General features: G+C 39.7%; 1 protein-coding gene and 1 pseudogene across 1 annotated transcript in view; one reads left to right on the top strand and one right to left on the bottom strand.

The window, feature by feature from the left end:
* The first annotated feature begins 702 nt into the window (after positions 1-702).
* The window catches only part of ANKUB1 (ankyrin repeat and ubiquitin domain containing 1), a 97,748-nt gene continuing 73,079 nt past the window's right edge, over positions 703-25,371 (top strand). The window contains exons 1-2 of the mRNA XM_014455796.2: positions 703-792; positions 4,038-4,181. Coding sequence (XP_014311282.2) covers positions 703-792; positions 4,038-4,181 — 234 coding nt within the window. The remainder of the gene's footprint in view (positions 793-4,037; positions 4,182-25,371) is intronic.
* Positions 23,017-23,438, bottom strand: LOC102428366 (annotated as a pseudogene).

Raw genomic sequence — 25,371 nt, 5'->3', positions numbered from 1 at the left:
GAAATACCAACTGTATTGTGTTGCTGTTGGGCGGAGATGGAAAGGGAAAGCCACAGAGTCATTTGCCTACACATTCATCTCCCTGGTGCTAGTGGGTATTGTTCTGTCCCCTTGGCAGGATTAGAAATACTTCTGGGGACAAGTATACAAAGTTGTTATGGAAACCAGAATGCTCCAGCTGAGAGTTATTTACAGAGAACTTTGAGGATTATCACAGTCAATAAAAGCAACTCTGCTTTGCTTTACTCTGTGCCAGTGCATCCCAATTAAATACCTGTTTTGAAAGGTCTTTCAATAAGCTGTACTGAATGAATATGGATTCAAGAGTCAGTGGGTGGTGATCACATCACAAAAGAGTGATTTACATGTGGCGTTTTATATTACATGCTTGACTGTTGTTCACATTTGCCTCAACTATTGTCAAGTTTGCTGGTTTCCACAATTTAGGAACAAGGTGGTTATTGACTGCTGCCATTGGCTGAGAAAAGTTTCCCCAAACATAGCTGCTATGTTGTCAATACTGTGATACTGTGGGACTTGTCTCTTCACATTCTTTCAGCTCACCTTTGAGTCTACTGTAATAGTAGCCTCTGCCCACCATTTTTGTCCTTAATTGCAAATTGGAATTTTTCCAGCTATCCAATAGGATATTTTTTTAAAGTTGTGGGGTTTGTTTTATGGGTGTGTTTTGTTTTTGAGAAAATGAGGATTTTCATAGCCTTTGAGGAATCTTTTGAACCATTTGAAGTTTCAGCAGATGAAACCGTGGAAGCTGTCAAGCGGATGATAAAGGTACGTATGTACTTTGTCCCTGAGCCACTAACATGTATATTAATTTTAACTACGCAGTGAAGTTTAAATTGCACACAGAGCAGAGATTTTGCTACTGGATACATTTGCAGCAAACAGGGAACTAAAACTATTTCAAAATATCTTTGTTTGCTTACACAATCTATAATAATAAAAGGGTAATATACTAATTAGATCGGGCATCCTTCCTGACTAAGCGGGAGCGGGAGCGGGAGGGAAGCCAGCCCAGGTCCTGGGTGACTGCTGGCAGCCAGAAGAGGGAAGCGTGGGTCCCGGGTGCCTGAGGGAAGGAAGGCCTACTCTTGCAGGAATTTTTGTGCATCGGGCCTCTAGTAGTTTGATAAGAAGATGGTAACTATGGAGATGTTAGACGGAAAAGCAAACTGAGTTAGTAAATTCTCAGGAAAAAAAGTTAGTAAACTTCTCTTTATGAAATCTGTGGGTTGTGCATGGGTCATATATTATTATTGTAATTCCCACAAAAGGACAGAAATAAGACCCTAACTCGAGGCTGTATAAGCTGAGCTTGCCAGGTCTCAGATAGATGGCTTGTTTGGTGAGCAAACAACTATAAAGAACCAACGGATTGTGGAGGTGAATAGGACTTTAGAGAACTGGGCTACAGTCTCATTTTGCATTTAGGGAAACTGAAACTCAGAGAGGTTGCATCTTAGAATAGGAATTAATTTGGGTACAATATTTTCTTGTAAACTTCTTATATTCACTCTAAAATGGGAAATTAAGACAAATATTTAAGTCTTGACCATCCAATGGCATTTAACTTGGAGATGATCATTTCCATTTGCTAAGGAGCATATAGTGAATCAAGTTACATAATATTTAGTGGATTACTGTGATCACTGCAAGCTACTAGCAGATCTTCTAACACAGAGGCTCTTAACCTTTATAAGTTGTAGATCCCTTTCGCATCTGGCAAGCCTCTGGACTCCTCAGAATATCTTTAAATGCATAAAAAAATTAAAATACGTACAAAGAAAAGGTAACCATTATATTGAAATACAATTTGAAAACATTAAAAAACAAATTTGTGATATAGTGACATGTGGGCTTCATTATAAACACATTAACAAGTTCTAGCAGTGTGTCTAATAACTATTGTAATTTCAAAGTAGTGATCAGCATATTTTGAGATATCTGCAGCAACTATAAAGTGATATGAAAATATCGGTGATTGCTGTTGGTAACAGTCACATAGTATGTGTCCTACATGCATAATTTTTTAAAATCTCAATTTTATTTAGAATTAATAAAAATAATATAGTTTTTCCCATTTAAGTTATATTCGTAAATTTTGGGGAGGTCTGTAGACTCCAAGTTAAGAACCCCTGTGTAATACTTCTTCCCTCTGTACTAAACACTTTTATAATGCTCAGTGGAAAATGTAAACAAAAAGAAATTACATTGTTGGTCCAGTAACATAAAGGTGTACTGTTTTCATAATATGCTATTGGGAGGGGCAGGGCTTGCTCAGGACAAAGGGAAGTGAGCCAGAAGCTGCAGGCTCTTTTTCTGCCTGCAGTGTCTCAGATTCATTCTTAAGGAACTGAGAACTTAATCTTCCAAAATGTCAAAAAGACCATCTTATGCCCCACCTTTCACCCCAATTCATGCAACACAAATGCCTAGCACACCAGGGTTTGTGGGATACAATCCATACAGTCATCTCGCCTACAACTACATAGTGGGAAGGAACCCGGGCGCCAACAGCCGGGTCACGGTAAGAGAATCAACTATTACAGCATCCAGCAAATAACTGGAATTGACGGGAAATGCTTTCAGAGTTAGGTCCTTGTGAATCACCAGCACAGCCATTAAAAACATTTTTTAACCTGGCTTTTTGACTATTTTAAACATTTGTTGTACATCTCACACTGAAAAAAAAAATTATATATGTAAAATTAGTGAGATCTGGATATGTATATAGAAAAAAAACTCATTCTTTTTGGTGATTGGTAGAGATAAAACCTTGGGCACTTAATGCTTGTACAATGTGTAGACAAACCTAGAATTTCTTATGGTTAAAATACCCTAGTCGAGATGAAGCATTATCTTTTATTTAAGGTAATTGGCATTAGGCTCAAGAACTCAAGTTTCTTAGTAAAAGCTGGCCATACAGACCTGGCTTTTGTTGACTGGCCTACCAGTTTGAATTGCTACACATAATTATTTGTCTTCTGGATTTAATAGTTGACCTTCTAACTGAGATTCATTTGTCTTCAGTTAAAAGGAGAAAAAGACTTTTGTGTCACATCAAAGAATTGCAGAATAAAAGTTGGGTGAAATTAATTTGAAGTACCAGACTAAATATTTAGAGCTAAAAGTGTGCTTATAATCCTTAGGATAAGGGATATGATTTCTGTAACTGAAGATGTTTCATTTAACTGATAAACCTAAGGAAAAATAAATGTAAACGCAAAATAAGTGATAAACCTAAGATAATAAAAATTGGGTGATATACTTTTTATTTTAGAACCATCTTAAACTCCATTCAAGGAAGTTTAGGTACCAAAGAAACAAATAACTGTAAAAATGATTTACCAAAAATAAATAAGTAAAATGAATCCAAAAGCCAAATACCTGCATACGTTGGAATATGATATTGGTGATAACTTATATAACCCAGAATAGCTGTAAACTTCTCAATACCTGGTTTCTGATTGCTGTATTCATAAATAATTCAATTATTGTGACTTCAAAAAGCTCTCTCACTCTGTTGTCAAGCTAGAGCAGAAAGCTTTTAACTACCAAACTATATTGCTTAGCTTGTTAAGTTTTGTCTGTCTAAAATTTTCATTTTTTTCTGCATAATTTGTATTTCATAAGCATACAATTTTTATGTGCATTGATACATGTTTTTTCCTGGCCTACATGTATTGTTTCATGAGTGTAATAGGTGACAAAGTTATCAAATGGCAAAGAACATTTTAATTTAAACAAAGAACAGAATCAATTTTGGACCATTCATGTTAATGCAGAAAATTACTCATGATCAATAAACTAGAATGATTATATTTTAATTGCTTTATACAAGCTAGCTCTTGATTATCTATGTTAATGGAATAGAAATAGTGGTAACTGTAATATTAGAAGCATTTGTATTTCGGTTTGTGTAAGCATTTTTTTCTTAACTTGGATACACCTGTGAGAATTCTCTGTTAATAAAGTGAGATCATTTAATGGAGAAAAAAATGCTATTGATTTTTAAGGATTATTTCTACATTCCTCTCTCTGAAGATGAACAAGGCAGACAGTATCTGGAGCTGATGTATGCTGGAGCAGCCCTGGAGAACAGCTGGAGTCTTGCTGATGTTGGAATATCTTTTTGTTCAATTCTCAAATGCTTTGTTAAGGTATGATGATCAAAATAACATTTGTCCAAGATGTCTATTTCATTTTGAATAACATTGTGGCTAATTCGATGAAAGTAATTTCACAGCTTAGGAAGAAGTTTTCTTTTCTTGCCTTCTTCCTTCTTCAATTTATGCTGTAAGGAGCGATGGGATATGGAGACTACAGAGTTCCCCTTGTTTACTCCTTCTTTTCCCTCCCTCCCTTTCTAACTTGTTGCCTGCCCCAAACAGTCACCACAGAGCAACCTACAAATCAATATTGGAACAAGACCAAAGGGAGGATCTGAAACATTGATGCAGGTAGAGCACTTCCATGGGTCCACAATGGATTTGGGGCACTGTAGTGAGGAAAGGGAAGCACTTCTTAGTAACAACAAGCATGAAGGGGCAGGTTCTATAATCAAATCCAGCAGAGCAGCCATTCATGAATTAGGTACATATACAATGGAGATAGCCTTTTCCATTTATAGGGCCCTTAATCTCTGGTGCTTAGTTTGGGGTCCCTGGATGGGCTATAAGAACTTTGACAAAACCCTAAAATCGCAATATATGCAAAATTATTTTACGTTTAACTTTTGACAATTTATTAAAGAAACAGGTGGCCTACAGTGTTTATTTTATTTTATTTTTAAATATATTTTTATTGATTCCAGAGAGGAAGGGGGAGGGAGAGATAGAAATGATGAGAGAGAATCATTGATTGGCTGACTCCTGCATGCCCCATACTGGGGACTGAGCAAGGGACCCAGGCATGTGCTGAACGGGAATAGAACCATGATCTCCTGGTTCATAGGTGGATGCTCAACCACTGAGCCACACCTGCTGGGCCCTACAGAGTTTAAGAGTTATTCTCTAGGGCAGAAATATTATTCAGTACTAGTTCTTTGCCCCATATGAAAACATGAACCTCAAGGAACTTAGTAAAATGCATATTCTCTGCTACCTGAGACACTAATTTTCTCATATTTAGCATTAAAAAAATGTCATGGTAAACAAAGCTAACCCTTTTTTTTTTAATTTAAATTCTTTATTGTTTAAAGTATTACATAAGTCTTCTTTTCCCCCCATTTATCTCTCCCCGGCCGCTCCCACCCCCCAGCACATGCCCCCACCCTCCTACTGTTGTGTCCATTGGTCCACCATTACTTCTTTTTTTTTTCTTTTCTTTATTGAATAAGGTATTACATATGTGTCCTTATCTCCCCACTGACCCCCACCCCAACCCTGCTCATGCCCTCACCCCCCTAGTGTCTGTGTCCATTTGTTATGCTTATATGTATGCATACAAGTCCTTTGGTTGATCTCTCTCTCCCTTCCCCCCACCCTCCCCTGCCTTCCCTGTGAGGTTTGATGGTCTGATCGATAAAGCTAACTCATTTTGTTTTAACATTTTTATTGATTGACTAAGTGGGAAGACTATATAAAAGGAATATTCTAAAATATTATAAGTAATAAGGACAAGTCACAGAAAAATAAGCATTGTATAATCCTGTTTATGTAAACAAAAGACCACAACTGTATGTCTTTAATATTTTGTGAGGATTTATTCACTTATTATTTTTATATTATTGAAAAATGTTTAATTATCTAAAAGGTAAATGAAAAATCACTGTCTTATTTTCTCTCAGACATTCAAAAAATTGAAATATAATGCTTCTTAATTGTTTTAATTTTTTAATCCTCACCCAAGGATATTTTTTCCATTCCTTTTTTTTTATTTTTTATTTTTTAAGAGAGTGGGAGGGAGAAAGGGGAGAGAGGGAAAGAGAGAAAAACAGCTATGTGAGAGAGACACATCAATTGGTTTCCACCTGCACTGCCCCAACCAGAGTTGGGGATCAAACCTGCAACCCAGGTACCTGCCCTTGATGGGGGATCAATCCAGTTGCTGGGCTGATGCTCTAACAATTGAGCCACTACAGCCAGAACTATAATACTTCTTATCATAATAATACTTCTTAATACTAAATGTCATATCATTTTTTAAAAATATATTTTTTATTGATTTCAGAGAGATAGGGAGAGGGAGAGAGAGATTGAAACATCAATGATGAAAGATAATCATTGATTGGCTTCCTCTTGTACGCCCCACAATGGGGATTGAGCTGGCAACCTGGGCACGTGCCCTGACAGGGAATCAACCTCCTGGTTCATAGGTTGATGCTCAACCACTGAGCCATGCCAGCCAGACTCATTTTTTTAATTGTTGACAGTATTACAGATGTTCCCCCATTCCTCCTGCCCTTTGTCCCACTCTAGCCAGCCCCCGCCCCACCTCAGGCCTTCATCACACTATTGTCTAGGATAGTGGTCGGCAAACTGCGGCTCGCGAGCCACATGCGGCTCTTTGGCCCCTTGAGTGTGGCCCTTCCACAAAATACCATGTGCGGTCGCGCACGTACAGTGCGATTGAAACTTCGTGGCCCATGCGCAGAAGTCGGTTTTTGGAAGGGAGATAGACGGAACAAGTATACAAGACGAGTGTGGATGGGAGAGTTGGAAGGGGTCAACCTCAGCGAACGTACCTCAATCAGATTGAGGATGTTTTTAGAAAAAACCAGCTTAGGAGTACCCTAATTAAGTTAATAACAATGTACTACCTATATAGTTTAAGTTTAAAAAATTTGGCTCTCAAAAGAAATTTCAATCGTTGTACTGTTGATATTTGGCTCTGTTGACTAATGAGTTTGCCGACCACTGGTCTAGGTCCATAGGCTCTTCATACATGCATATATGTTCTTCAGTTAGTCTCTTCTCATCTCTTCAACCCCATTCTCCATCCTCCTTCCTCTGAGACCTGTCAGTCTGTTCTATGCATCCATGTCTCTGGATCTATTTTGTTCATTAGATCCACATATAAGTGAGATCATGTGATATTTGTCTTTCTGTAACTGGCTTATTTTGCTTAGCATAATAATCTCTAGGTCCCTCCATGCTGTAGCAAAGGGTAAGAGTTTCATATTCATTATAGCTGTGTAATATTCCATTGTGTGAATGTATCAAGCCTTTTTAACCACTAATCTACTCATGGGCACATGGGCTGTTTCCAGATCTTAGCTATTGTAAATTGTGCTACTATGAACATAGGGGTGCATATATTCTTTCTGATTGGTGTTTTTGGATTCTTAGGATATATTCCCAGAAGTGGGATTGCTGGGTCAAATGGCAGTTCCATTTATTTTTTGAGGAAACTCCATACTGTTTTCCAAAGTGGCTGCACCAGTCTTCATTCCCACCAGCAGTGTACTAAGATTCCCTTTTCTCCACATCCTTACCAGAACTTGTTGTTTGTTGATTTATTGAGGGTAGTTATTCTGGCATGTGTGAGTTGATACCATTGTAGTTTTAATTTGCATCTCTCTGACGATTAGTGATGTTGAGCATTTTTTCATATGTCTGTTGGCCATCTGTATGTCCTCTTTGGAGAAGTGTCTATTCAGGTCCTTTGCCCATTTTTTATTTTGATTGTTTGTCTTTCTGTGCTGATGTATAAGTTCTTTGTATATTTTGGAAATTAACCCCTTATCATAGTTATCATTGGTGAATATGTTCTTCCATACAGTGGGTTCCCTTTTCATCTTGAGGATGGTTTCTTTTGCTGTGCAGAGGTTTTTAGTTTGATGTAGTCCCATTTGTTTATTTTTTCCTTTGTTTCTCTTGCCCTAGGAGGTGTATCGGTGAAAATGCTGCTATATTAGATGTCTGAGATTTTGATGCCTATGTTTTCTTCTAGGATTTTTAAGGTTTCATGTCTTACAGTTAAGTATTTTATCCATTTTGAGTATGGTGCAAATTGGTGGTCTACTTTCATTTTTTTGTATGTACCTGTCCAATTTTCCCAACACCATTTATTGGAGAGAATATCTTTATTCCATTGTATGCTCTTGCCTCCTTTGTCAAATATTAATTGACCATATTGGTGTGGGTTAATTTCTGATGTCTGAGTTCTTTTCCATTGGTCTATATGCCCGTTCTTGTGCCAGTACCAGGAAGTTTTTATTACAGGGGCTTTGCAGTATAATTTGATATCCGGTATTGTGATCCCTCCAACTTTGTTCTTCTTTCTCAAGATTGCTCTGGCTATTTGGTGTTTTGGAGGTTCATCTAAATTTCTGGAATATTTGTTTAGATCTGTGAAATATTCCATTGGTATTTTAATAGGGATCGTGTTGAATCTGTAATTCCTTTGGGTAATATGGATATTTTAATTATGTTAATTCTTCCAATTCATGAGTACAGCACATGCTTCCATTTGCTTATATCTTCCTCTATTTCTTCATTCCATGTCCTATAATTTTCTAGTACAGGTCTTTTACCTGCTTGGTTAAGTTTGTTCCCAGGGTCTTTTTTTTTGGGGGGGGGGAGGGGGTGCAGTGGTAAATGGGATTGTTTTCTTAGTTTCTCTTTTTGAGAGCTCTTTATTGGTGTATAAAAATGTCAATATCTGAATATTAATTTTGTATCTACTACTTTGCCAAATTTAATTATTAAGTCTCACAGTTTTTTGGTGGAGTCTTTAGAGTTTACTGTGCACAGTATCATGTCATCTGTGAATAACAGTTTTATTTCTCCTTTCCAATGTGCATGCCAGTACTAGGTTGAATAAGAGTGGTGACAGTGGACATTCCTGCCTTGTTCATGATTTTAAGGGAAACGCTTCTAGTTTTTGCCCATTGAGTATGATGTTGGCCCTAAGTTTTTCATATATGACCTTCATTATGTTGAGGTATGATCCCTCTATTTCCACTTGCTGAGAGTTTTTATCAAAAATGAGTGTTGGATTTTGTTAAATGCTTTTCCTCTATCGATGTGATCATGTGATTTCTTATTCTTCAATTTGTTTATATGATCTATCACATTTATTAATTTGCTGATATTGTACCAGCCTGGCATCACAAGAATAAATTTAGCTTGGTCATGGTGTATGATCTTTTTAATGTATTGCTGGATTCAGTTCGCTAATTTTTGTTGAGGATTTTAAGATATATGTTTATCAGGGATATTGGCCTGTGATTTTATTTCTTTGTGGGGTCTTTATCTGGTTTTGGAATTAGGATAATGTTGGCCTGGTAAAAAGAACTTGGAAGTCTTTCCTCCTGAATTTTTGGAATAGTTTGAGGAGGATAGGTGTTAGTTCTTTGGATGTTTGGTAAAACACACCTGTGAAGCCATCCAGGCCAGGACATTAGTTTGCTGAATGTGTTTGAGGTTTTTTCTTTTTTCTTTTTGTTTTTTGCATTTTTCCTTATGATTTTCAGGTTTTCTGACTCTTCTTGATTGAGTTTTGAAAGATTGTATGTTTCTGGGAATTTGTCCATTTCTCCCAGGTTGTCTAGTTTGTTGGTATAAAATTGTTGATAGTATTTTCTCACAAACTTTTGTGTTTCTGTGATGGTAGTTGCTACTTTGCCTCTTTCATTTCTGATTTTATTTATTTGGGTCCTCTATCTTTGTTTCTGGGTGAGTCTGGCTAAAGGTTCATCAATCTTTTTTTTATCTTTTCAAAGAACCAGCTCTTGGTTTCATTGATCTTTTGTTTTATTTTGTTTTGTTTGTCTCTATGTCACTTATTTATGCTCTGATTTTTATTATTTCCTGCCTTCTACTTACTCTGGGCTTTCCTGTTTTTTTCTTTCTAATTCTTTTAGTTGTAGGGTTAAATAGTTTATTAGAGCTTTTTCTTGTTTCTTGAGCTAGGCCTGTAATGCTATGAACTTCCCTCTCAGGACTGCTTTCACCATGTCCCACAGGTTTTGGGTGGTTGTGTGTTCATTTTCATTTGTTTCCAGAAAATTTTTAACTTCTTGCTTGATCTTATTGGTAATTCATCTATTGCTTAATATGCTATTGAGCCTCCATGTGTTTGAATTTTTTCCTCTTTTTTATTGTAGTTGATTTCTAGTTTCATGACATTGTGATAGAAGAAGATGTTTGATATGATTTCAACCTTCTTGAACTGTAGAGTCTTATTCTCTGTCCTAACCTGTGGTCTATCTTTTGTGATGTTCCATGTGCACTTGAGAAGAATGTATATTCTGCCGCTGTGGGATGAAATGTTCTATAAATGTCAATTAAAGTCATCTGATCCAGTGTGTCGTTTAAGGTCACTATTTCCTACTTGATGTTTTGTCTGGAAGACCTATCCAATGATGTGAAAGAGGTGTTAAAGTGCCCTACTATGACTGTATTGCTGCCAATATCTCCCTTAGAGTGCATCAAGAGTATTTTTATATATTTAGGTGCTTCTATATTGGGTACATATATGTTTACAAGGGTTAATTTTCTTATTGGATCAATCCTTTTAGTACTATGTAGTGATCCTCTTTGTCTCTTTTATGGCCTTTGTTTTGAAGTCTATTTTGTTAGATATGAGTATTGCTACCCTAGCATATTTTTTTTTATTTGCATGGAATATTTTTTTCCATCCTTTTACTTTCAGTCTGTGTGAGTCTTTTGTTCTGAGGTGGGTCTCTTGTAGACAGCATATATATGGGTCATGTCTTCTTATCCATTCAGCTACCCCAAGCATGTCAAACTCAAAGGCTAACATGGGCTAAATAAACAAAGTTTAAGTTTATGTGAGCCACAAAAAACAAAAGCTTCAATTTTCATAGAAACATAGGTTCATTTCGATAGAGACAAGCTGAATACAAAGGGCTGAAATAAATGAGTAATCATTAACATAAAATAATAGAACATTTTAATAAAAATTAATATTTTTCTTGAACATTAACTTACCAGACACTGAATAATTACACAAATTAAAAAGCATAATGTAAATAAAACTATTTTTCTTGTTCTCTGAAAGCGAAATATTTCCTGTTATGCACACCAGACAAGTCAATACAAGACTAATGACGTGGTGATTGGCTACTAAAATATTCTCTGCTAGTATTAGTGGAGAGAAATGTTGCAACTGAGCATAAGGTGCATAAAGGAAATGAATGCAATATGATTATAGTAGTCAGTCATTAGCAAACATTGTAGTTCATTATTAATAATTATGTATAACAGGATATTGTAAAAATTAAGTTACAAAATTTTTATTAAAATGTTTCTCACATACTGTTATATTGGCTGGGCCACAAAAATATTCGTTGTGGGCTGCATGTGGCCCATGGGCGTGAGTTTGACATGCTTGAGCTAACCTACGTCTTTTGATTGGAGCATTTAATCCATTTGCATTTAAGGTTATTATTGATAGGTACTTATTTATTGCCAATGTTTTCTTTATACCTATGTTTCTCTCTGTCTCTTGATTTCTTCTTAAAGCAGTCCCTTTAGCATTTCTTGCAATGCTGGTTTGGTTGTAATATACTATTTTACTCTTTTTTGTCTGGGAAGCTCTTTATTTTGCCTTCAATTTTAAAGATAGCCTTGCTGGATAGAGAAGTTTGTGCTTCATATCCTTGCTTTTTATTACTCTGTATACTTCATGCCCATCTCTTCTGGCCTGTAGTATTTCTGTTGAGAAATCAGCTGACAGTCTAATGAGAATTCCCTTATAGGTGACCTTCTCTCTCTCTCTCTCTCTCTCTCTCTCTCTCTCTCTCTCTTTCTCTCTCTCTGCCTTTAAGATTCTTACTTTGTTTTTAATGTTTGTCAATTTAATTATGATGTGTCTTGGTGTGGATCTCTTTAGGTTCATCTTGATTGGGACTCTGTACTTCCTGAAGTTGTGTGACTTTTTCCTTCACCAGGTTAGATAAGTTTTCTGTCATTATTTCTTCAAACATGTTCTCTATTCCTTGCTCACTTTTTTCTCCTCTGGTCCCCATATGATGCTGAAGTTGTTACATTTCATGTTGTTTCAAAGTTCCTTTAAATTACCCTTCTGCTTTTTAATTCTTTATTCTTTTTGCGGCTCTAATTGTGTTTTTTTTCTATCTTATCTTCCAACTCAGTGATACGATCTTCTGCTTAAGTCAGCCTACTTTTCCTTCCAGTGTATTATTGATGTCAGATATGTTATTCTTCATTTCTGACTGGTTCTTGTTCATGGTTTCCATTTCCTTTTTCATGTTGTTGTAGTTCCTACTATATTCTTTGTAATTCTAACTAAGTTCCTTAAGCATTATTATAACCTTTTTTTTTGAAATCTATATCTGATTCATTTCTTGCCTCTATTTCATTTAGCTCCTTTTCTGGAGATTCCTCATTTTTTTTTCATTTGGAGGGTGTTTCTTTGTCTCACCATTTTAGCTGTATTTTTTGTGGGGGTTTTTTTTCTCCGATGTAATAGACAGAAGTGCTATGCTATACAGTCTTCATGGGGTGGCTTTATGTACCAAGTGTCCTATGGGACCCAGTGGTGCAGTCTCTTTGACCTCCTGAGCTGGATGCTCTAGGAATGTCCCTTGTGTGGATTGTGCTCTCCTGTTGTAATTTGATCTCGATTGTTGTTGTCCCACTTATGGATAGGATCTTCCCTCAGACTGGTTGATTGGGATGGTCAACCCCAACCATGTTGTGTGAGCTGTTGTCCAGGTGCTGGCAGAACAAAACAAAGCACAAGAAAACAGGAAACAAAACAGAAACATACAAATGTCCCCAACAACAAAAACAACCACAAGAAAAAGAGAATAAGAGAACAAGGTAAGAAAAGAAAAGGAAAGAAAAGAAAAGAAAAGAAAAGAAAAGAAAAGAAAAGAAAAGAAAAAAAGAAGGAAAAGCAAAGCAAAGAAATACACGAAGCAAAAAAAGAAGGGGGGAATATGAAAAGGAAGAAAGTAGAGAAAAAATAAGAGTAAAGAATAAGAAAAGGAAAATGGTATAAAGAAAAGAGGAAGGAAGGAGAGAAACAAGATGGTGGCATAGGTAAATGCCTGTACTTGCTGCCTCCCACAACCACATCAAAGTTACAACTAAAATACAAAACAACTATCACCCAGAACTATGGGAAAGCTGGCTGAGGGGAAGTACTACAACTAGAGAGGTAAAAAAGAAAGCACATTGAGACTGGTAGGAGATGCAGAGGTGTGGAATGGACTCGTTCGGCACCTGTGTGAGCTGCTTTTTAATCAGGAGGGAGATCGCCTTTGCAGAGGCTTCCAGGAGAAGCAAGGAGTCCCAGCCCCACACCAGACCCCCAAGCTCAAGATCCCAGAGCTGCGGAAAGAAGTCCATACTGGCAGTAAGAACTATGGACTGTAAAAACCAGTGCAGATTGGGGCTGAGTGACACACAGGCTGCTGGAGATTCAGCTGCTCCTCTTAAAAGGCCAGCACCACGAACTGAATTTACAAGCTCCCACTTCCTCTGAGCTCCAGTGCCAGGCGAGGCTCTGGAGGACCAAGACACATACGGGGAGAAACTCGACTGTCTGGCATCGGAGCAGGAACTCGGGGGTGGCTTTCTTCCAGACAGAGGTGCTTGCAGTGGTCATTGTTCCAATGCTGGGACCTCCCTAGTGCACGGCTGACTGGCAGCCATTTCTGTTTGCTCTGCCCTGGAGATTCCCTGAGACCCTGCCACATCCAATTTACAACTCCACCCAAGCTGTGCACAGTGGCGTTTGCATATAAATGGTCTGTCCTTTCTCAGGCAAAAACTCTGTTAAATAAGCTGCAGCTGGGTCAGGGAGCCCCAAATCTATCAATAAAAGGCCTAAGGCTGGCACCAGCACCAGCACCAGCACCAGCACCAACCTGTCTTGCTTCACAGCTGGGCCTTGTCTGGGCACTTCCAAACCTGATACAAAGAGGAGGAATCTGCAGATCTCTCTGTAGCTCCTGTTGGGTGGCCCCAGGCAGTGGATGACTTTGCACCTCCCTGGAGACCTAAGAGCCAGTGTACCAGTGGTCAGTGTGAGACCATACCAGATTACAACTCTTCACATCCATAAGCAACACACTCAAGGGGCAGACTCAGTGAGCACCAAAGCCCCACTGAAGCAAGTCCTGTTCCATAAGGATGTCTCCTGCACAGCAGTTCTCCCACTGTAGTCGCAGCTGGTCCCCATAGCCAATTGGCCTGGAGGTCAATTCCTCCCAGTGACACCAACAGCAATCAAGGCTTAACTACAACAAAACTGTGCACACAGCCCACAAAGGGGTGCACCAGGAGCATCCACCTCAGGTGATTGGGGAGGCTGAGTCACTGGGCCCTATAGGACACCTACTACACAAGGCCGCTCTATCAACTCAAGGAGACTTAGCAGCTACCCAATACATAGAAACAAACACAGGAAAGCAGCCAAAATGCAGAGACAAAGAAACATGTCACAAATGAAAGAAATGGAAGAAAGCAAACTACTGGATATAGAGTTCAAAACCATGGTTATAAGGGTACTCAAGAATCTTCTAGAAACCTTTGAGGAACTTAGTGAGACTTTCAAGGATCTTAGTGAGAATGCCAAAAAAATGGAAAAGGACCAGTCAGAAATCAAGCACACGCTAGCCGAAATAAAGACTAATATACAGGGATTCAATAGTAGATTAGAGGATCCCGAGAATCAAATCAATGATTTGAAATACAAGGAAGCAAGAAACACCTAACCAGAACAGCAAAAAGAAAAAAGAATAAAAAAATATGAAGATAGCATAAGGAGCCTCTGGGACAACTTCAAGCATACCAACATCCGAATTATGAGGGTGCCAGAAGAAGAGAGAGAGCAATATACTGAAAACCTATTTGAAGAAATAATGACAGAAAACTTCCCCTACCTGGTGAAAGAAATACAAGTCCAGGAAGTACAGAGAACCCCAAACAAGAGAAATCCAAAGAGGACCACACCAAGACACATCATAATTAAAATGCCAAGGGCAAAAGACAAAGAGAGAATCTTAAAAGTAGCAAGAGAAAAACAGTTAGTTACCTACAAGGGAGTGCCCAGACAACTGTCAGCTGATTTCTCAACAAAAACTATGCAGGCCAGAAGGGAGTGGCAAGAAATATTCAATGTGATGAATAGCAAGAACCTACAACCAAGAATACTCTACCCAGCAAAGCTATCATTTAAAATTGAAGATCAGATAAAGAGCTTCACAGACAAGAAAAAGCTAAAGGAGTTCATCACCACCAAACCAGTATTACATGAATGCTGAGGGTATTCTTTAAGAAGAGGAAGAAGAAGAAAAAGGTAAAGATAAAAAATTATGAACAACAAAGTGACAACAAATACATATCTATCAACAAGTGAATCTAAAAATCAAATGATTAAAAAATCTGATGAACAGAATAAACTGGTGAATGGAATAGAATCAGGGGCATGGAAATGGACAGACTGACGATTCTCAGAGGGGTGTGGGGAGTGCAAGAAGAGATTAGACAAAGATATTTTTTAAAAAATATATATTTTATTGATTTTTTACAGAGAGGAAGGGAGAGAGACAGAGAGTTAGAAACATCGATGAGAGAGAAGCATCGATCAGCTGCCTCCTGCACACCCCCTACTGGGGATGTGCCCACAACCAAGGTACATGCCCTTGACTGGAATCGAACCTGGGACTCTTGAGTCCGCAGGCCGATGCTCTATCCACTGAGCCAAACCAATCAGGGCTAGACAAAGATCTTATATGCATGTATGCATTACCTATGGACACAGACAATAGGGTGGCGAGAGCCTGGGGTGGGGTGGGAACCAGGTGGAAGGGAGCTATGGGAGGAAAAGAGAGGGACATCTGTAATAATCTCAACAATAAAGATTAATTTTTTAAAAAAGAAAAGAGGAAGGAAAAATTATGAAATGGAAAAAAGAAGAGAAAGAAAGAAAGAAATTGCCTGGCTGGTGTGGCTCAGTTGTTGAGCATCAACCTATGAACCAGGATGTCATGATTCAATTCCTGGTCAGGGCACATGCTTGGGTTGTGGGCTCGATCCCCAGTGAGAGGCATGCAGGAGGCAGCCAATCAATGATTCTTTCTCTTGTTGATGTTTCCATCTTTCTCTTCCTCTCTCTTTATCTCTGAAATCAATAAAAATACAAAAAAAAGAAAAATAGACCAAGAAGATATAATGATCATAAACATTTTTAAAAAGAAAAAAATTAAGAAAAAGTAAAAAAGAGAGAAAATTGAGTAAGAAAAGGAAAGAGAAAAAAGAGAGACAAAAGTAATAAGAAAGCAGTAAAAAGGAAAAAACAAATAAGATAATGCAAAAAAAGAGAAGTGGGGTTCATCTTGGTAGACTTTAGTGCCTGCTGGGAGCTCCCTTTGGATCCTGCTCTTATGTTGACTGAGGCTTACTGTTTTGTATGCCCTTTTGGGCCTTTCAAAGGTACTTTGGTGCTAGCCACTGTCCATGCTTGACTCTCCGCAATCTGTTCAATGCTTCAGGCGATCTAGTTTGTGGTCGCCTCCACAGGGCTTGGCTGTATACCGGAGAGGCCAAACTGCATTCTAGTGCTGGCTTGTTAGCTGCATGGGACCAAGAGGCAGGTGAGCAAACATCCCAAGGTACCCAGGAATTCATCTCCATCTGCCTCTGACTGCAGGCCAGCTGTCAAACTTAGTCACTGAAAGGGCTTTTAGCTGAATCTGGAGGATGAGACCTCTGGGTCTCCCATGACGGGGAGGTGCCATTCAGATTTCAGGGACCACACTGGGTGTGTTCCCTGTCCCAGAGCCACACATCTGAGTCTGTCCCAGAATATTTCCCTTACCTCAGGAGGGCAGAGCCCCTCTTATGCAGTCCAGTGAGGTCTGTTGGAAGGCAGGAGTTTCTGTAAGCTCTCCTGGGACGGGGAAGCACCTGTCAGGCTCCTAGGACAGTGGAGGGAATGACCCTACCCCAAAGTCAATCACTGACATCCCCTGAGACTGTCCAGACCCATATACTGTACTTGGCCTCTGCTGCTGCCTATTCAGTAGGAGCAGAGATACTGAGAGGACTGAGTGGGATTCCTGAGGGTGGGGTGAGCTATATCTACAAGGGTGGTATGCTGTGGCTGCTGGGAGGGGCCAGTGCCTCTCAGGAAAAATGGCTGCTGTTGTACGAGCGGGGACAACCAGGCCCAAGTCTTCTGGCCACGTTATTCCATGCCTCCTTTCAATGCTTCCCACCCTAGACTCTCTTCAGAAGACTCTGGTCTGCACTGCCCTGCCTCCACCAAAGCCTCATTGGAGTGGCTGCAAAAGAAGATCCTGTGCTCATTAAAAAAAAAAAAAAAAAAAAGGTTTTATCTCTGACAGGCTTCTTCTCTCCCTGGAGATAGAAGCCCATGACCTTTCATGGCTGGATGTGACGTAGGCCGCTGTTCCCAGCTCTGGTGTTCCAGGCTATCTCTAGCCTGGGTCCTGGGCCTCACTCCTCAGGGAAAACCCTGTTGCAACTGAGGTATCTGTCCTCACCCTCCACCTGCCACCTGTGGGAGCTGGGTCAGCCCCTCTCTCGACCTTGCCCTTCCTACCAGTTTCTTGCCCTTCCTTGTTAAAAGTCTCCTTTTTAGCTAGTCTTCAGTTGGTAATTCAGGGTAAATGTTTCCCAATTTATTTTTATTTCCAGTTTAGTTCTGGGAGTAGGTGCAGGAGAGATCTACCACCATCTTGGAACCTCCCTCCTCCCCCTATATCATTTCTTAAATGTCTTTACTTTATGTCTTTAAATTAGTTATATGCTGTGGTTTTGGTACTGTGTAGGACAACTCTCTAAAATTTCCTGGAATTTTCCAATGCAATAATGATGTTCAAGATGTTTTAGCTTTTTGCTTAGTTGGAGATAGTGGTATAAGTTCATTTTTAAAATGTATTTTTTACTGGTATAAGTTCATTATTAAAATTTGAGCTAGCTGGAGGAATTTGATTGAACTATAGCTATTCAGAGATCTAGATAAAATGTGTTAAGAATATAAATAGGATACTATTATTTAACTAAGCATAGCTTGATTTTTCTTATTTAAAACATTTTAATTTGTATTTGTTTTTGACTAGGTAGCACATTCACATGGTGCTCAATTAAAAAACAACAACAAAAGGATATACAGTAAAAAGTCTACCTCCTACCTCTGGCCCCCAGTTTCCCTCCAGAGAGGCAATCTATCTTAATAGTTTTACGTATAAAAATGTTTTATTCTGCCAAAAAAGCTTTATCTATCACAGTGATGCAAGCTGCCTTTGTGTGAACTCTAACCTTCCCTGGAGTTTAAACTGCTAATGAAAAAATAGAGTACAGAGCTAAAGGGTTAATTCAAGAGAGGCAGGATGTAACTCACAGTACTGGCCAATACATAGGCTTTAATTAAAAACTCTCATGTCCCATGAAAATCTTACTGATCTTAATCTTCACCTTCTCCAGTAGAATTACATTTATAGAATTTCTTATCACCGGGTTTGAGGAAGAAAACATTACCTTGAATCTGAAGGAAGAGAATTACCTGCAGAAGTCATAAATATTGGTTTCTATCCTACCTTAGTTCCTGTTTAGATCAGATGATAAAAGAAACCTATTTCAAAAATCCATACTACTTCTGGTGTATTTATGATAACAGTTCAGAATGGCTCACAACAACAAAAATACTTCATGAATATATTCCATGCTTCAAAGAATGCAGTCATACAGCTCTATGCTGTTTGAACTGTCTTAAGAAATCAAAGGCTGCATTCCAAATCATGTTATTGCTTTATTGCATAATTAGATGTATACAACTTAAGTAGTATCCTTCTTTTAAAAAATTTTTAATTGAGAGAGAGAGAGAGAGAGAGAGAGAGAGAGAGAGAGAGAGAGAGAGAGAAACTGATCAGTTGCCTTCTGCATGTGCCCTGACCAGGACTTGAACCCACTACCTTTTGATGTACGCACCTACAACAAAGCCACACCAGCCAGGGCAAGTAGTGCCCTTCTTATGTTACTTCATACAATTAGTTCTACCTTCTGAGAATCTAGAAAAGCTAGAGTCTCTTAATTTATTTTGGTACTACTTAGAAATATCAAGATGTGAACCAAACACTTTTGCAAAGTTTAAAAACTTGGCAAGTAAGCAATTTTCTTTTTGAAAATGTGCAAGTAGATATGAAATAACACAATAATTGTTTTTATTGTGTTTATATTTTTGTGTGGATTATAAAGTTTTGCTTGTATGAAAAGAGGGAAACACATTATATAAATTAAGAGGTGATGTACTCCAAATACATTTTAAAAGTCAATATATTTTCCAGCATATCACACCTTCTGCTTTAATGGTAACATAGACACATTTGAAAAAGTAAATGAAGGTGGTGTGGCATGAGAATAGTGGGAAAGAATATTGCATCATTTTTTCTTTCTTTGGAAAAAACTCCTATAGAAACCATAAGAGCTATTTTCTATGGCAAATATCTCCAAGTTCTACTAACATAGGAGCCAGTCCTGCCGCTCACTGTGGATGCTACTGCAGCCACTGAGTTCCTGCAGTCCATGGTGTGAGGCATGCCAGGCCCAGGTCACTGTCCAGCATGCAGATGTGCTGTCGCACTTGCCTTCATCATTCTAACCGTGTTATTGCTGAAACTATTGCTTCATTTTGTTCACTGCTGTCACCCAGGAACTGGAATAGTACCTGGCACACAGTAAGCTCTTCAAAAATACGTTAAATAAATGAGTTGATAAAGACCTTGAGAGGCACAGTATAAGAATTAAAAGAAGGGATGGGATTGTTATCAGAAGCAGGTATTAAGATGCATTTCAGGGTTTGGATTTCCTCCTTTCCTCTGGTGTCTCTCCTCTCCCTCTACCTTCAAGGCAAGGTGCTCCTGTATTCTTGCCCATTTCCCTATCCTGCTTCAGGGTTCTTAGCTATAAGCAGCAGAAATGAACCCTGGACAATTTCAGAAGAAAATAAACATATTGAAAGGCTATTGGGTAGTTCACAGTCAAAGAGGAAGATTGGAGCACCTGGCTCAGAGATTACGCAGCCAAAAGCAAGTTCTAAATCATGCTGAGAGCTTGTCCAGAAAGGCCACCCTGCAGCCACTCCTGAGCTCTCAGAGCAGGCATGGGACACTGCCGCCAGCCCTGCATCATCTCTGCCGTCAGGCTGGGGTTCCCTCTCTGTGGTGTCTTGGTCTTACTGGCTCCTAATTCTAACTGGGGGTGATGGGTAGGCCTATTGGGAGCATCCTAGTCCCAAGTCCAGGCCCTACTGCAAAGTGGGCTGAGAAGCAGCTATCTGGCAGGTTGTGCCTTCCAAAGTGTGAGTGAGCTCAGTCTCCCTAACACTCCTCCAGTTTCTCTGCCTTCTACTATCATAACACTTCCCCAACCCCCGTAGACAGGGCTGGGTTAAACTTAGGGCATCCTTTCTGTCACCCTTGGAATGTTGTTTTATGGTAAGAGATTGGATTAACTGTGGTAGCATTGAGTAGATATCTATCAGACAATTTGAAGAAATTCGAACTATATTAGTTGGTCTAAAATTGATTCAAAATAATATACATTTTAGCTTTTGAAAGGTACTACTAGTGCACAAACACCAAAATCCAGAAGACACATAATATGTGAATTTAGATTTGAAATATATTTATACACAAAATATGTATAAACATGCTTCTTTAAAATGCATATTTTATAAGTGAAAATATGTTTCTAAAAAATGTTTATCTCTTCTAAGATGAGACACACAAAAAATACTATGTAAAGAATTTGGTGAAGAAGGTGTTCCAATTCAGTGTGTAGACTCCAAGTGTAAGCTCTCCAGGATGACTGACCTACAAAAAGAGGAGTTTGTAAGGGTTAGATTTTTATGGACACAGATCAACTTGAATTCATTCAGTTCAACAAAACAAACATTATTTCTTTTTTTGGTCTATTCTGGTATAGTTGGGGCAAGTTTCTGCACTCCAAAATAGCAAAATATGAAAAAGCAGAACTTGTGAAAAAAAAATACAGTAATGTTCAAAACTTGCATTAACTGTTTCCTTTCCATCTGTTTCTCTTTAACTTTTCTTATTTTATTGTTAACTAGAGGCCCAGTGCACAAAATTTGTGCAGAGGGGGGGGTTCCTTCTGCCCAGCCTGCACCCTCTCCAATCCGGGACCCTCGGGAGATGTCCAACTGCTGGTTTAGGCCCAATCCTGGGGATCGGGCCTAAACTGGCAGTTGGACATCGCTCTCACAATCCAGGACCACTGGCTCCTAACTGCTCACCTGCCTGCCTGCCTGATTGCCCCTAACTGCCCTCCCTGCCAGCCGGATCACCCCTAACTTCCTCTGCCTGCTGGCCTGATAGCCCCTAACTGCCCCCCCTGCTGGCCTGGTCACCCCCAACTGCGCCCCCTGCCAGCCTGGTTACCCCGCACTGCCCCCTGTGCTGGCCTGGTCACACCCAACTGCCCCTCTGCTGGCCTGGTTGCCTCACACTGTCCCCCTGCTGGCCTGGTTGCCCCAAACTCCCCCCACTGCTGGTCTGGTCTCCCCACAAAGCCTGCTGTTCAGTCATTTGGTCGTCCCTCACTAACCCTCCTGCCGGCTGGTTGCCCCACGCAGCCTGCTGTTTGGTCATTACTGTTACTGTGATGGCATCCCGGACAATTTGCATATTCCTCTATTATTAGTATAAATATGCATGTACTAGAGGCCCGGTGCACAAAAATTTGCACACTCGCGGGGGGGGGGGGGGGTCCCCTCAGCCCAGCCTGTGCCCTCTCGCAGTCTGGGACCCCTCGGGGAATGACTACCTGCTGGCTTAGGCCTGCTCCCCGGGGGATTGGGCCTAAGCTGGCAATCAGACATCCCTCTGGCAGCCCGGCAGCCCTCGGGGGATGTCCACTTGCCAGCGGGGAGCAGACCTAAGCTGCAGTCAGACATCCTTAGCGCTGCTGAGGAGGCAGGAGAGGCTCCCACCACCACCGCTGTACTGGCAGCCATCATCCTGGCTTGTGGCTGAGCAGAGCTCCCCCTGTGGGAGCGCACTGACTACCAGAGGGCAGCTCCTGCATTGAGCATCTGCCCCCCAGGTGGTCAGTGTGTGTCATAGTGACCAGTCATTCCCAGTCTTTCTGCTGTTAGGGTCAGTTTGCATTTTACCCTTTTACTATATAGGATAGAGGCCTGGTGCATGGGTGGGGGCTGGCTGGTTTGCCTGAAGGGTGTCCCGGATCAGTGTGGGGGTCCCACTTGGGTACCTGGCCAGCCTGGGTGAGGGGCTGATGGTTGTTTGCAGCTGGTCACACCCCCTTCAGGGTGGGGGTCCCCACTGAGGTGCCTGGCCAGCCTGGGTGAGGGGCTGAGGGCCGTTTTCAGGCTGGCCGGCGACTGAACCCCCAGCCTCTCCTTTTTTTCTTTTTTTTTTTTTTATTCTGGGATTTATTTACCTTCTATAATTGAAACTTTGTTGCCATCACTGGAGCTGAGAGCCAGCTCCTGCTCGCTCCAGCTCCAAGGCCATGGCCTGCTGAAAGCAGGTATCTGGGGTTTGTTTAGCTTCTATAATTGAAACTTTGTTGCTTTCGGAGCTCAGAGCTGGGCCGCGGCAGGTGGGGAACCTTGGCTTCCTCCATCACTGGAACAAGCAAGCCTCCTGCTCGCTTCAGCTGCATGGCTGCTGGCCGCCATCTTGGTTGGGTTAATTTGCATATCGTGCTGATTAGCCAATGGGAGGTGTAGCAAAGGTACGGTCAATTACCATGTTTGTCTATTATTAGATAGGATGTATTTACAGTGAGTTGCATTTGTTTTTGTTTGGTTTTAAAACCCAAAATAAACTTTATTTAGGGATTATAAAGATATTAATAACTCAAATATTGACTAATTAAGTTTGGATTGCCTGGGAGTCCATGACTCACCAGGACTATTTTATGGGAGCAGTATAAAACTGCATTTGTTATTTTTCTCCATTTTCTGTTTTTTTGAGCTTGCGAAGATTCAGAGCGCTTCAATGACAGCTTGTTGAACAGCTATAAAATAAGATGATGTCCTTAGAGGTCAGTATCTCACAGAAAAGAACCTATAGCCAAGCTCTGTTGAAGCCCCACTCAGTAAGGTCCACAGAGGAATAAAGACATAGGACAGATTTATAGAAGCAAACTGTTCCAGTTTAGCACAGTGTGCAAGGCAGACAGCTAAATTAAGTAAAATTGCAATGAGGTACCAGGTGTTGTTTGTTTTAATATTGTGTGATCCATGTTGAGGTCAAAACCAGACTTATATAGCCCAGCCATTTCCACAATCAATACAAGCAGAATAGTATCAAATATCCAAACTGGAATAAATATGAGGAACCAGTTCCAAGGTGCCTTCTCATCCCATTTCAACACCAAAATGATTAAGTAGAGTAGTGTAAAAAGCCAGGTGGGTAGTACTCTCTGAGCCAAGGACATTCTCATTTAAACAGTTTAAAGAGGCTGTTGCAGTGTCAAAAATAGGAAAAATACCTTGCTTACTTACCTAGCAGATGTTACTTACCTAGCATATATTATTTCTGATGAATGCCAGATGTGTTGGCTTTGGGAAGGCATTTTCTGTGCTGGCCTCCTTTCCTGGCCAGAGGCAGCACTGCTGGCTGGAGAGAGGAGAGGGGCAGGAAGGTCAGGGAAATCGCCAGTTTGGATCCTTGGCCCATTCCACACTTTCCCCCCCATTAAATCCAGAACTGGTCACATGATAATACATAAATCTCAGTTCCGCTTCTCCAAACAACTGGTAGAGTGAATTGCATTTGGTTTTTGAAGACAAAAGTGAAATTATTCACATGAAATATTTATTTGTAAGACACTTTGCATACCTCCTACCATAGTGTCTTGATTTGTTTGTAAAGGGGAAAATATAATTTTATGTATGTCCATCAATGATTTGTGTATATATTGTTTACTTGGTAGCATCTGACTTCCTTGGGTATAACTACCAGTGTTCCCTCATTCAGAATACTTGGGTATCATATACATGGATAGACTCCTTCATTTATGTAGATAAGGTGAGTTAGCAAATTGCTATGAATTAACATCTAGCTGCTCCCCGTTCATATAACCACTGTGAAGAAGTGTCTCTAACCTATGTGCTTAACTTAAAATGGGTTTTTCTCACAAAAACAAGGTTTATAAAATGGTGGATATAGAGAGTTAAAACAGTACACTGAGAACTATGTTCCAGATACATTATTAATTTAATGCACCTGGGAAGTTCTTGGTTGCAAAAAAGAAAAAAACAAGTTCTGTAGTTTTCAATTTTTTTGTGACGTAACCTGGCTATAATAATAATACTGTCTTCCTTGTACTTTTTATTTTATTTATTTATCTGTTTGTTTGTTTATTTATTTATTTATTTATTTATTTATTTATACTTTGTGTTTTTTTAATCTTTATTATTGAAAGGGTTACAAAGGTCCTCCTTTTTGCCCCATTAACCTCTCCCAGCCCACTCCTATCCACCCGCCCCAACCCCAGGCCCTCACCACCCATTGTCCGTATCCACGGGTTATGCATATATGCATACAAGTTAATTGGTTGATCTCTTCCCACCCACCCTCTCCTACCTACCCTCTGAGGTTCAACAGTCTGTTCATGCTTCTATGTCTCTAGGTCTATTTTTGATCATCAGTTTATTTGGTTCAATAGATTCCATATATAAGTGAGATCATGTGATATTTACCTTTCTCTGACTGGCTTATTTTCCTCAGCATAATATTCTCCAGGTACATTCATGCTGTTGCAAATGGTAAGAGTTCTTTATTTTTTATTGCCATGTAGTATTCTATTGTGTAAATGTACATGATCTTTTTATACACTTCAGATGGGCACTTAGGCTGTTTCCAAATCTTAACTATTGTAAATTGTGCTGCTATGAACAGAACAGAGGGGTGCATATATTATTTCTGATGAATGTTTCAGCTTTCTTATATATTCCTAGAAGTGGGATCACTGGGTCAAATGGCAGTTCCATTTTTAATTTTTTGAGGAAACGCCATACTTTTTTCCACAGTGGCTGCACCAGTCTGCATTCCCACCAGGAATTTACTAGGGTTTTCTTTTCTCCACAACCTGCCAACACTTATCGTTTATTGATTTGTTGATGATAGCCATTCTGACAGTGTGCGGTGAATAACTCATTGTCATTTTGATTTGCATCTCTCAGATTATTAGTGATTTTGAGCATTTTTTCATACATCTCTTGGATTTCTGTCTGTGCACTTTAGAGAAGAGTCTACTTAGGTCCTTTGCCCATTTTTAAATTGGGATTATTTGTCTTCCTTTTATTAAGTTATATGAGTTCCCTATGTATTTTGGAGATTAAACCATTATTGGATGTATCATTGGGAAATATGTTCTCCTATGTAGTAGGCTC

This window comes from Myotis lucifugus, unplaced genomic scaffold (genome assembly GCF_000147115.1).
Source record: "Myotis lucifugus unplaced genomic scaffold, Myoluc2.0 scaffold_50, whole genome shotgun sequence".
NCBI classification, from domain to species: Eukaryota; Metazoa; Chordata; class Mammalia; order Chiroptera; family Vespertilionidae; genus Myotis; species Myotis lucifugus.
Note: the sequence above shows the minus strand (reverse complement) of the source record. Positions and strands in the feature narration are given on the sequence as shown.